Raw genomic sequence first — 12,731 nt, 5'->3', positions numbered from 1 at the left:
AGAAGTTCTTTCTAATGTCCAGTCTAAATCTGCTCTCTGCTAGCTTGTGGCCATTGTTTCTTGTAACCCCCGGGGGCGCCTATGTGAATAAATCCTCACCAATTCCCTTCTGTGCCCCCGTGATGAACTTATAGGCAGCCACAAGGTCGCCTCTCAACCTTCTCTTGCGGAGGCTGAAAAGGTCCAGTTTCTCTAGTCTCTCCTCATAGGGCTTGGTCTGCAGGCCCTTGACCATACGAGTTGCCCTTCTCTGTACCCTCTCCAGGTTATCCGCATCCTTCTTGAAGTGTGGCGCCCAGAATTGCACGCAGTACTCCAACTGTGGTCTGACCAACGCCCTATAGAGGGGAAGTATCACCTCCCTGGACCTATTCGTCATGCATCTGCTGATGCACGATAAAGTGCCATTGGCTTTTCTGATGGCTTCGTCACACTGCCAGCTCATGTTCATCTTGGAGTCCACTAGGACTCCAAGATCCCTTTCCACCTCTGTGCCACCCAGCAGGTCATTCCCTAGGCTGTAGGTGTGCTGGACATTTTTCCTCCCTAGGTGCAGCACTTTGCATTTCTCCTTGTTGAACTGCATCCTGTTGTTTTCTGCCCACTTGTCCAACCTATCCAGGTCTGCCTGCAGCTGTTCCCTGCCCTCCGGCGTGTCCACTTCTCCCCATAGCTTTGTGTCATCTGCAAACTTGGACAGAGTACATTTCACTCCCTCGTCCAAGTCGCTGATGAAGACATTAAAGAGTATCGGTCCAAGGACTGAACCCTGCGGGACCCCACTGCCCACACCCTTCCAGGTCGAGACCGACCCATCCACCACGACTCTTTGGGTGCGACCCTCTAGCCAATTTGCCACCCACCGGACTGTGCAGTCATCCATATCACAGCCTCTTAACTTGTTCACCAGTATGGGGTGGGATACCGTATCGAAGGCCTTCCTGAAGTCTAAGTATACGACATCCACCCCTCCTCCTGTGTCCAGGCATTTCGTAACCTGGTCATAGAAAGAGACTAGGTTGGTCAGGCACGATCTGCCCGCCACAAACCCATGCTGGTTTCCCCTCAGCATAATTTGTCCTGCCGGGCTCTCACAAATGTGAGCCTTGATAATTTTTTCAAAGACTTTACCAAGGATGGAGGTGAGACTGACCGGCCTATAGTTGCCCGGGTCCTCCTTCCTCCCCTTCTTGAAAATGGGGACCACGTTAGCCCTTTTCCAGTCCTCCGGGACTTGGCCCGTGCGCCACGAGCGTTCGAATATTCCCGCCAGTGGCTCTGCAATGATGTTGGCCAGTGCCTTCAGCACCCTCGGATGGAGCCCATCCGGGCCTGCCGACTTAAAGGCATCCAGTTCTTCCAAGTGACTCTGCACCACCTCAGGATCTACGTATGGAAGTCTGGTGCCTTGCTGCTGCCTCTCTACAACCCCAGTGAGAGACTTGTCGTGCCCCTCACTTAGGAACACTGAGGCAAAGAACTCGTTGAGGAGTTCAGCCTTGTCCCCCCTGTCTGTCACCAATTGTTTCTGCCCATTTAGCAGCAGTCCTATTCCTCCCTGGGCCTTCCTTTTACTCCCAATATATCTAAAAAACAATTTCTTGTCCTTTACTTGGGTTGCCATCCTCAGCTCCATGGTAGCTTTGGCCCGCCTAACTGCCTCCCTACAAGCACGAGCAGAGGAGGTATATTCATCTTTAGTGATCTCACCCTGTTTCCACTTTTTATGTGCTCCCCTTTTGGCCCTTAGGCTGCCCTGGATTTCTCTGGTCAGCCATGGAAGCCTCCTGGCCCCTTTCCCTCTTTTGCCTCGCTCGGGGATCATCTTGCTTTGTGCCCGAAGGATCGTTTCCTTTAGGCACAGCCACCCTTCTTGGACTCCCATCCCATCAAAACTCCTACTCTGCAGTGCTTCCTTGACTAATCGCCTGAGTGCATTGAGATCAGCTTTCCTAAAGTCTAGCACTTTCACCCTACTAGTTACCTTACCCACTCGCCGTCTTATGTTGAATTCTATTATAAGGTGATCACTGTCTCCCAAATGGCTACCGATCTGGAGGTCCCCTATCATGTCATCTCCCGTTGCCAATACCAGATCCAGCATGGCATTCCCCCTAGTGGGACCATGCACCTCCTGTGTCAGGTGGAGGTCCTGTACACAGGTTAGAAACCTGCGTGAGTGATGGGACCTTGCTGTCTGCGTCTCCCAGCAGATGTCTGGGTAGTTTAGGTCCCCCATGACTACTGCCTCTTTAGCTTTTATGGTCTCCGAGAGTTGCCTCAGGAGCTCTGCATCTATTTCTTCCCCTTGGTGTGGGGGTCTGTAGCAGACCCCTACCACCAAATCCCTTTCTCCTTGCCCCCCATGTAGCCTAACCCACAATCCTTCTACTTCCTCAACCTCGGATTCTGTCTTGATGAGGGTTGATGTATATTGCTCACTGACATAAAGTGCAACCCCCCCCCCCTTTCTTCCCCGACCTGTCCTTTCTATACAATCTATAGCCCTCAATATGTACTGCCCAGTCATGGGATGAATCCCACCAGGTCTCTGTTAGCCCCACTAAGTCATAGGTGTTTAGTGCAAGCAGGAGCGCTAGTTCATCCTGCTTGTTCCCCATGCTCCTAGCATTAGTATATAGGCACTTGAGCCCTGCGACTGGTGCCTTTGCTGCCCCCCCGCTCCGAGTCCCATGGGGCCCATTGTTTCTTACCTTCTTGTTTCTTACCTGTTCTGTAGTGCTGGCCTCCCCATGGCTTTCAGGTTCCCAATGTTCTCCTTCTTCAGGCTGGGCTGTCCTTGTGTGTGCCACATGGTTTGGTGGTCCACAGCTTCCCTTGCCCTCGTACTCCCCTCCCCCCGACGAGCCTAGTTTAAAGCCCGCCGGAGGAGATCCGCCAACCTAGTAGAAAACACACGCTTACCTTTGGGGGACAGGTGAAGCCCATCCCAGCTGAGCATGTCCCTCGTCGTGATGTGTGGGTCATTGTCCAGGAAGCCGAAGCCTGCCTCGAGACACCACTGCCGAAGCCGCCAGTTGGTCTCTCTGTTGCAGTTCTCCTGCCGTCTTCCTCGTCCGGTCACTGGTAGGATGGAAGAGAAAACCACCTGGGCACCGAACTCCTTCAGCACGCCACCCAGAGCACAGTAGTCCGCCATCAGGTGATCGGGGGTTCTCCTAGCCGCATCATTAGTACCCACACGGACTAGGACCATGGGGTAATAATCGGTGGGCTTGATCCTGGCCTGGATTACCTCCGTCACATCCCGAATCTTTGCTCCAGGGAGGCAGCATACCTCTCGTGCCGAGGGGTCCTGGCGACAGATGGGTCCTTCCGTACCTCTCAGGATGGAGTCTCCTATGACGAGCACTCGTCGCCTCCTCCTCTGGGTCATCGTGGATCTCTTGATCTGTTTGGAGTGTGAAGAACGTGGTGTTTCTTCTTGTTCAAGGGTTTCCTCCTCCCCTTCCATCTCCTGCAGGGTCGCCAGGGCCTCGTACCTGTTCACCAGTCGGACTGGAGAAGCTGGTACCGGTTCGCTGCGTGCTGCTCCGGTCCTGGCTGTGACTGTCTGCCACTCTGCTGTGGAGGGTATTCCCCGGGGTGCTTCTTCCTTTGGTGCCTGGGCCTGCAGGGAAAGGAAATAACTATCAATTTCATCCTCCGCCTCCCTGATCCCCCTCAGCCTGCTAACCTCCTCCCGGAGCTCCCTCACCTGCGCCTCCAGAGCCCTAAGACGGGCACCTGCCGGACAGGTGTGGGGGCCCCCAATCTCTGCCCCCCCCCCCGGCCCTGCTGGGGATACCCCACAGGCCAGGAGGTAGGGGGACACCAGCTCCCCCATGGGCTCGGTCTGGGTGGAGGCCTCAGACCTGCCCCGGGTAGCCTTGTCCCCCTGGGCAGAGGCCCTAGCAGCACTCCTCGTAGACACCATTCTACAAGCTACTGTTTGTAGACCTGTGCGGTGTCTACGCCCTACCCCTACAGGAGTCCCACTCCTGGCCCTCCTGGCCCGCCCTCCGGCGCAAACGCTGGCGTGCTCCCACAGAGCGCGCCTGCTTGCGTGCTCTGTTTGCGCTGCGCGGCTCCCTACCGGCTCAGCTATATGGGACCCAGGGGGCTTCCCCTCCGGATCCGGCTCAGCTGTGCCGGGTCCCTCCGCCCCACTTACCTTCGGGGGATCAGCTGCTGCTGCCCCCGCTGCCGATTCCTCTGTTGCTGCTGCCGCCGCCGCCTCCAGTCAGTTGGTTGGTAAAAAGGGCACACGTGCATGCGGGACACACGTGTGCTGCCTCCTCTCCTTCCCGCTGCTGGTTCCCGAGAGAGACAATAGAGTTGATGGGTGGGTAATTGGGTTAGTTATAGCACATCTCCATATACTGCTATTAACAAGGATGTTATTTCTGGAGATGACAAACTCTCCCTATGCCTGAAGAAGGGCGTTTGTGCCCAAAAGTTTCCAAAGAACACATTTTTCCAAATATTTAGTTGGTCTAATAAAAGAGATTGCATCTACCCAACGAACCTTGTCTGCCTATGATCTCTGGAGACACAAATCTGTAGTTTGAGAACTGAAACTAAGCATCACAGAGATGCTTAATGGGATCTTCTAGACCAGGGGTTGTCAACTGGGGATGTGTGTACCCCCAGGGGTACTTGGGAAGGTCCTAGGGGGAATGTGCGGGCAGGCAGGGATGGAGCACCACCACCCACTACCCCATGCTGCTGCCTCCCAGGAGCAGGGCCTGGGGGTGGGGAGTGGGGGGTCAAGGGCAGTGGCTCCCTTCTGTGGGCTGCTCACATATTGCCCAGCTGGCCGGATGTGGCATGGGGGGTTGGGAAACGAACATGCCGCGGATGCCGCCACCACCCCCCACCCCGTGCTGCCACTGCTCCGCATCTAGCCGTGTGCCATCCCCCTCTTCCCTCTCCCCACTCTGTGTCCAGTCACGCACCCCCTTCTCCCCCCTGCTCTGTCTGCCCGTGTGCCACCCCCCTCAGCTCTACGGCTGGGGTACACTTATTTAAAAAGGTTGAAAACCCCTGTTCTAGACTGAGCACTTAGTCCTATTGGGTAGAGTGGTTTTCTTTAATCTTGTAGTAATATATAGAGGAGCCCCTGGGAGCCCCATAAGATTGGGCCCCTAATATACATGGCCTGTTGTGACCTATTTATAAAACTTCCAAAAAGGTTATGCGAATATATTGTCTCAAATAGTATATAATAGAAGTTATAATCCCTGTTCTATGATGATATCTTTGAGCTTTAACATATCTTAAATTAAAGCTATCTTTATATGTTTATTTTTTTTAAAAACATCTTAAAAAATAAAAACTGTGATTAAATAAAAAAAAATCTAATTTTTAAATTAAAAGAAAAATTTTTATTTATTTTAAATTGTTGATTTTTATCCACCCTGTCAGAGTTGTTGATCTACAGCCCATTCACTGGAGAGGAGTATGATAGGGCTTCTTCCTTAAATTGAGTATTGTTTGCATTCTTTCCACCTATCCAGGAACTGGAGATGTGGGTGGGGGGAGGCGGGGAAGTAACAGATTCTTGATTACTAACTAGATGCTAGGAAGAAGGTAGGGTAGAGATGCACCTTTTATATACTAACTAAATCAGAGATGCATAAGTTTTGTGAACAATAGTTTCACTTCATCAGATGCTATGAAAGGACATGCAGAGAGCAGGCTGTCAAATAGGAAGTGATTTGAATCCCAAAGGTGGGGAAGGAAGGAGAGGAGGTATTGCTGAGAGAGGCAAATGGGATTGAATAGAAAAACAGAGTAGTAAACCCATAGGGACACAAGATTCATATAAACCAATCCGGATAACGGGATGGTAATCTGTATGTAGTCCCTGTCCCCGTCTGTGGATGATTTCTTGTTCCCGAACTTTGTATTCAGGTTGATTTTTAAGTTCTATTGTCAGAAACGGTGATTCTGAGGTCAGCGATGGAACGTCCATGGAGGTTAAAGTGTTCCGCTCTTGTGTATTTCTGGAACCGATGTCAGGTCAATGTCCCTTCATGCTGTGTCACAGGAATTGCCCCATCTGGTCAGTGTAGACAGCAGAGGGGCACTGTAAGCAGGTAATAGTATATCTGACACTGGCAGAGGAGCAGGTTAATGAACCTTGACTATGTATATTCATTTTATTTGGTCCAGTGATGATGTGGTCTTTGAGGAGTAAGAGCTGGCATCCAGGTCTGTTACAAGGCCTGGTTATTTGGTGAGAATAGGAGTTAGATCAGGGTTTCTCTTGGTGGGAATCAGGTTGCGGTGGCAAAACTGGAAGTTGCACAGTAGGATTTCCTGTTTCGCTTTTGTGTGCTTGGATTGGTTGCTGGGGGACACCCCCTTCCCGCTGCACCCCCCCCCCACTCAACCAGTGGGACCCCAGGATATTTTGACCTTGTGTAAGTGGGACATAAGGTGCAAAAGGTTGAGAACCACTGAGTTAGATGACTAGTTGCTTGAGAGATGCCATTTGAAGGGTGGGGAGAGCTTGCTGTAAGCCAGGACAGGATTACTCCTTGTGACTACCCTTGAGATGATCATCACTTTTACAGGAAGGGCTAGAGATCATTAATGATGTGTTCAAACTGGGCAGCTAGAAGGATTCTGTTACCCTTGTCACCGGATTGATGTTGTAGGAAGTCACTTGGTGCTGCATGTGAGGATTGGGCTCCAGAAGTTCTGTCTCACCCCCACTTGGCCCTGCATACATGGGCCATGGCTCTTGGGGCTCCCTCTTGACTTAATGACACTGTTAGGGGCTGGATCTGGTCTGTGGGTTGAGCATACCTGATGTAAAGTGTTCTTGGGTATGGACATGCATCCATTTACAGCTGTTGCATTCTAACAGTTGCATGTGGACCAGCTGGGAATGGTAGAAATGTAGTAATACAATTGCTCCAGTTCTAACCCTGGATGAAGCAATGTGACAGGCTTGGGTTTTCTGCCCTCCCTTGAGTCTGGAGCCCCTAGTGCCCAGACTGGTCTGCCTGTGTTCCCTAGCCTACCCCACATCTTATCCCTTGCCTGCCATGACCTGATGTTACATATATGAAGGAGAGGCTGCCCATAGGGGCCGGGGTGACCTGCTTCTTAGTGCCTTTTACTTCTCTGCCCAAACTCCTCCCCTGCCCCCAGCTCTAGTTCCTCTTTAAGAGAATCTTGGTTGCCTTAGGAGTGAGAATCGTGACCTCCAGCTGCCCCATAGTTATGCCCATATCTCGCAGATGACTCTCATTTGCCCTTTGTAGGGGATCTCTCAGTCCCAAATAGACTCTGGGCCCCTCAGGCTCCAAACCCTTGTCTGGGTTTCAGCTTTCTCAGTCTTTGCCCTTTTTATCTGGCTGAGACCCCTGGGCCTCTGGGTTCCTGGGCCCCAGCCCATCACGTCTCTGACCAAAGCTAGTCTCACAAGCACCTTGAGTACCCTGCTTTATGGTCTCCAGACCTGCCTGATAGCCACAATCGGGGCTTTTAGTTGCAAAAGAAAACAAAGCCAACATTCAGAGGGTTAACCATCTGGTTTTATCTCAAACTCAACTCTCTCAGGGCCATAACTATTGTCATATTCATCAGGAGTAGCCTCAGTTCCCTCAGCCCTAGGATACTTCCTTTTCCCCTGGCAGCTATCTGCCTCCCAGCTCCTTTCCCTACAGCTTGCAGGCCTGGACTGCCCACCCCAGATCAGTGTGTGGGCTTTATATGTAGCCAAGCCTTGCCCCTTCTAGTCAGCTGACTGCTGCCACTGGAGATGTCTAGTGGTTCCTACTGAGTTTAATAAGTTGTTGGGCTGTTATTGCCTTGCAGCCTTCCCAAAGTTCTTGGCAGGCCCAGGTCTTGAGGATGGAGTTTTTATTGGGGCTGGCTGTTGCAGCAGTCTGCCCCTGTGGGCTTTGAAAGTCCTGCTCCCCTCTCTGATTGTGGTTGACAGGGTTGGAATTCCCCATTACAAGCAGTATTAAAGTTGAAGCTTTTTTGCTACATTTGTATTGTTCCTGGCTTTTCCCCACAGCCGTTAGAACGTGGCAGCTGGTGTATGGTTTGGGGCAAGAGTCCTTCCTCTCTTTTTGAAACATCTCTGGGGCTAATTACAGACATTCAAAAAGCCCGAGCCTGAATTGATTTAATCTTTGCAGGTTAGTCTAACCTGCATAGGTTGAACTGGCAAACAAGTGATTAGACATTCACTTTTGATTCCGGAAATGCAGGCATGTGCCTGCAGTGGCTCAGGCTAGAAGATGGGAGGGGGGAGGGGGTTAGAGCAAGCCTTCCCTTCCCTTCAGGCTGGGGGAAACTGAACGGGGTGGGGGGATGGCATGGCCAGGCCCCAGTTGGCTGAGTGTGACTGAGGGGTGTGACCTTGGCCTGCAGGGATACCAGCTGGGGTCTGCCCAACTTCTCTCCTGTGCTCATGGCTCAGCACAGCCCAGGACCCTCAGAGACCCCCTCCCAGCCAGGGGGCAATCCTACTGCGCCTTCCCAGCCACTGGGCCCAGAGTTTGGTTTAGGACACCCCAGGAGCAAAGGCCAGGTTGGGGGGAGGCAGGGAAGCAAAATGGCCTCAGGCCTAGGTTGGGACATGCACAGAAGGATCTTGGCAGTGGCAGCTCCATCCTGAATGTGAGTTCTCCTGAGCAGAGGCACCCAGGGCAGGGGTGGGGAAGGCTGGGGAAGGGCTCAAGTATGTCGGCACTAGCCCAGGGCAAAGCCAAGCTGAGCTGAGCATGTAGCTGAGGGAGCAGCTCCTGCCTAGCGGCCCCTTCTGCCCACTGGAGAGTGGTCTCTGGGCTGGCCTTGGCCCTCACAGTGGTGTGCACAGCATGGGCTCAGCCCCAAGCACTATTACCTGCGTCTTCCAGGCTGCTGACTTTTCCTGTACTCAGTGGCTGGACAGCATGGCCCTGTGTACCAGGCACCAGGCGTGGGGCTCTACCCCTTTGGCTTCTCTACTGCCACTGCTGTCATGGTGGGTCTGCCCTCACTGTACTGGTAGGCGCTACTGAACTGCAGGCAGGTGGCAGATGGTGGCAGGGAAACTGTAAGCGCAGCATGGCCCTGTGTACCAGGTGCCAGGCACTGGGTACTACCCCTTTGGCTTTCCTGCCACCGCCATCTGCCCACCCAACAGCCAACTGCAGTTCAGTAATACAGGTGGCACCTGATTAGTGGTGGCAGGGAAGCCATAGGGGTAGAGCCCCATGCCTGGTACACGGGGTCATGCTGTGCCACTGTATGGGAAGAGTTAGCAGTGCACACCCAGTGGCCTGGAGGATGCAGGTAATAGCGCTGAGGGGGTGAGCCCATGCCGTGAACACTGCTGCAGGGGCCGGGGCTGACCAAGGCACTGCTCTCCAGTGGGTAAAAGGGGCTGCCAGGCAGGAGCTGCATGCTTGACTCATCTTGGCTCTGTCCTGGACTAGCACCAACACACTGGAGTCCCTTCCCCGCTACCCCCCACTCTAGCCTGGGTCCCTCTGCTTGGCGGGGCTCATGTCAAGGGTGGAGGAGCCACTGCTGCATCCCTCTGCGCATGTCTCTACCTGAACTTGAGGCTGTTTTACTCCCCTTCCTCCCTCAATCTCGCCTTTACTCCTGGGCTGCCCCAGGTGAAACCCTGGCCCTGATGGCCGGGAAGGGGACCTCTGGGGGTCCCGGGCTGTTCTGAGCCACGAGCAGGGGGGGGAAAGTCAAGCAGACTTTGGCTGGGTTCCATGCTGGTGGGACTGGGGAGGGAGGGGGGAACTTAAACCCCCATTCAGCTCCCGTTCGCTTGAGGCTGCTGCCAGGGCTGGCCACACCCCCTGCTGCTCCAGTGGCAAATTTGGGTGGGGAATACCAGACATGGGCTGCTCCACCCCGGCCAAGCAGACCCTGGTTGGGGTCCCCTGGGGCGGAAAGAAAGGGAGGAAGGGAATCAATCCCCTCCCTGCCCCCTTTGCCTTGGGGGGCCATGCTGCATGGCATCTGGTTACACTCCTGCCCCTGGAGCAGCAAGGGGAGAGGGACCCTGACAGGGGCTGCTGTGCCTCAGCCAGGCAGACCCCGACTGGGATCCCCCAGGGGGAGAGAGGGAGGAATAAACCTGCTGCCTGCCCCCTTCATCTCAGGGGGTCATGCCAGGCCCACATATGGCCACACTCCAGCCCCTGCTAAGGCTAGGGATCAGAGGGGTGGGGCCAGCTCTGCTCTCTGAAACAGACAGTACAGCCCAGCCCAGGGCTGCAAAGCATACTGGGATGCTGGGGGACTCTGATTTAACTTAAACCAGGAAGGGGTCTGGGACAGAAGTTCCATAAACTGGTTTGACCTCAATCAGTTAAGTCTGATGCTACATTCAACCAGGTTTATCTTAAACCAGTTTCAGCCATTTTGAAACTGGTTTATGTGCACTGAGCTTCTGTTCTGTTACAGGTTTAAACCAGTGTCTGATCACTTAAACCAGTTTTTTCTGTCCCTAGCCCAGGTGCATTTGAGTTCATACTCCTTAACAGTTAGGAGACTGTGACTTGCTATCTGTACTAAATAACTGCAACCTCCAGTTTAGTTGCTCTGGAATTCCTTACTGCACTCCCTGGTAGTCAGCCCCACTTCAGATCTTGCTATAAATAGTTCGCAGTGAAGGCTGTTGGATCAATCTGCTGGTGGTCCACTTGAAAGCCCACAATATCATAATTGTCCAAAGTTTGCAGTGTTGCACTTTTCACCATATTTGTACTGTGGACTCTGAATTGCTCATGTGTATAGTTTCATTGTTTCTTTTTCTAGAGCAATAGTATGATGCTCTTCTTGATGCATGTTTAATTTTATCTTTCTAGGCCTTCCTTGCCATTTTCCATGTCTCAATGGACTCCTGAATGTAATATAGTGTATACTCTGAAAGCGGATATGAAGAGTGAAGTTCCTTCTGATGCACCAAAGAGACAGGAAAATCTGAAGGGGATCCTCTTGAACCCTGAGCCCATTGGGGCAGCCAAAAGTTTCCCTGCAGAAGTTGAGATGATTGCCAGTAAAGTAGGGAATGAATTCTCTCACTTGTGTGCTGATTCTCAAAAGCAGAAGGACATGAATGGCAATCGTCCAGAACAAGACAAAGGTATTGTGGTGCGGAAAAAGCGCAAGAGTCAGCAGGCTGGCCCTTCATATGCTCAAAACTGTGGTGATAAAGAAAACCAGGGAATTCTTGGACTAAGGCAGCACCTAGAAACACAAAGTGAAGACAATGATTCATCTTTTAGTGACTGTGTCTCTTCACCTTCATCTAGCCTACATTTTGGAGACTCTGATACAGTAACATCAGATGAGGAGAAGGAGACGTCTGTCAGGCACACTCAGGCAGTATTGAGCGCTACAAGTAGAACTCATAGTGCAAGGTCACAAAAGTGGCCTCGGACCGAGACAGAATCTGTACCAAGTTTATTAATGAAAAGGCCCTGTTTTCAGAGCAGTTCATTAAGACGACTCCCATATAGAAAGAGATTTGTGAAAACCAGTTCCTCCCAGCGGACACAAAACCAAAAAGAACGGATTCTAATGCAGAGAAAAAAACGGGAAGTATTAGCTCGGAGGAAGTATGCTTTGCTACCCAGCTCTAGCAGTTCCAGTGACAATGATCTCAGTAGTGAATCTTCTTCCAGTTCTTCCACTGAAGGGGAGGAGGACTTATTTGTATCACCTGGTGAAAACCACCAAAACAGTGCAACTGTTCCCTCAGGTAACTAAACTTACTTTTTGGAGTGAGTAATCTAAGTGGTTATTCAATTCTCATGCTTTCATACATGTGTGCTTTTCCTTTTTAACATTTGCATTTATAGTGCACAATTTAAAGTGTTTGCTTTTTTCCTTTTTAAAAACAAAGTACTTAGTGAAGGTGAACTGATATGAATGGAGTAGACCATCAATACCACTTTCACTAATGAAAGATTATATTAAAATTCCAACTGTTAACCATAAATTTTAACTTTTCAAATGAACTGTGCCTTGTAATTTACAGTAAGGTGGTAGTTCCTAAAGTAATCCCCTGACCTGTGGAAATGTCTGGTCATGAGTTGCGACATATCTGTCTTAGTTATTAAGTTGTGTTAACAACAGTATTATTTTCTAATAAACAATTGTAACTTAACAGGAGTGTTGTCTGACTGCAGAGTTGGAGAAGGCAGAGACATTTTTTCTGTTAACATGTGATCTGCTTGGACTTTCAGTAGAGTTTTTTTTATATGGTCACAAGACCACAACCGAGATGTAACATACTGCTGGGCAGGTGGTGTCAGTGAAAGATTTGTCAAAACTTGAAATGTGGATATTGAATTTAGTTGCACTCCCTAAAACCTTAAGTGTGCACACACCAGCACTTACTTACTTGAACACTTCAGTACCCACTGCAACCCTATTTCATAAGTTGTTCTGAAGCATAAGGAGCCTAGAAATACTTAATGTTTTTTGTCTGGGAGGTGCTCTGAGGCAAGTTTCTCTACCCCTGAACTAGGAGCATCTCTCTCTTTCATGGTGGAGAAGTGTAAATAGAAAGGGAAGCATCATGACTTACCCAAGGGCACACAACAATAGTGGCATTTAATTTGAAGAGTTCGGATCTTTTCTTTTAAACATCTTCTCTGCTAACCATACCCCACTTTACAGATCATCTTTACTTAAGTGGACAACGTTCTGTGCGTTTTGCTCACCCTTTTCTTTCTTTAAAGAAACGAGTG

The 12,731-nt window shown here is 51.1% G+C and overlaps 1 protein-coding gene across 7 annotated transcripts in view; it reads left to right on the top strand.

Annotated features, from left to right (window-relative positions):
- Positions 1-12,731, top strand: part of RNF111 (ring finger protein 111) — a 99,408-nt gene that overhangs the window by 19,280 nt on the left and 67,397 nt on the right. For all 7 annotated transcript variants that reach the window (XM_019477760.2, XM_019477759.2, XM_019477757.2 and 4 more), the window contains one exon: positions 10,842-11,737. In XM_019477760.2, the coding sequence (XP_019333305.1) occupies positions 10,861-11,737 (877 nt within the window). In that variant the 5' untranslated portion in view covers positions 10,842-10,860. The remainder of the gene's footprint in view (positions 1-10,841; positions 11,738-12,731) is intronic.

Source organism: Alligator mississippiensis, chromosome 11 (assembly GCF_030867095.1).
Source record: "Alligator mississippiensis isolate rAllMis1 chromosome 11, rAllMis1, whole genome shotgun sequence".
Classification (NCBI taxonomy): domain Eukaryota; kingdom Metazoa; phylum Chordata; order Crocodylia; family Alligatoridae; genus Alligator; species Alligator mississippiensis.
This window is presented reverse-complemented; position numbering and strand designations above follow the sequence as displayed.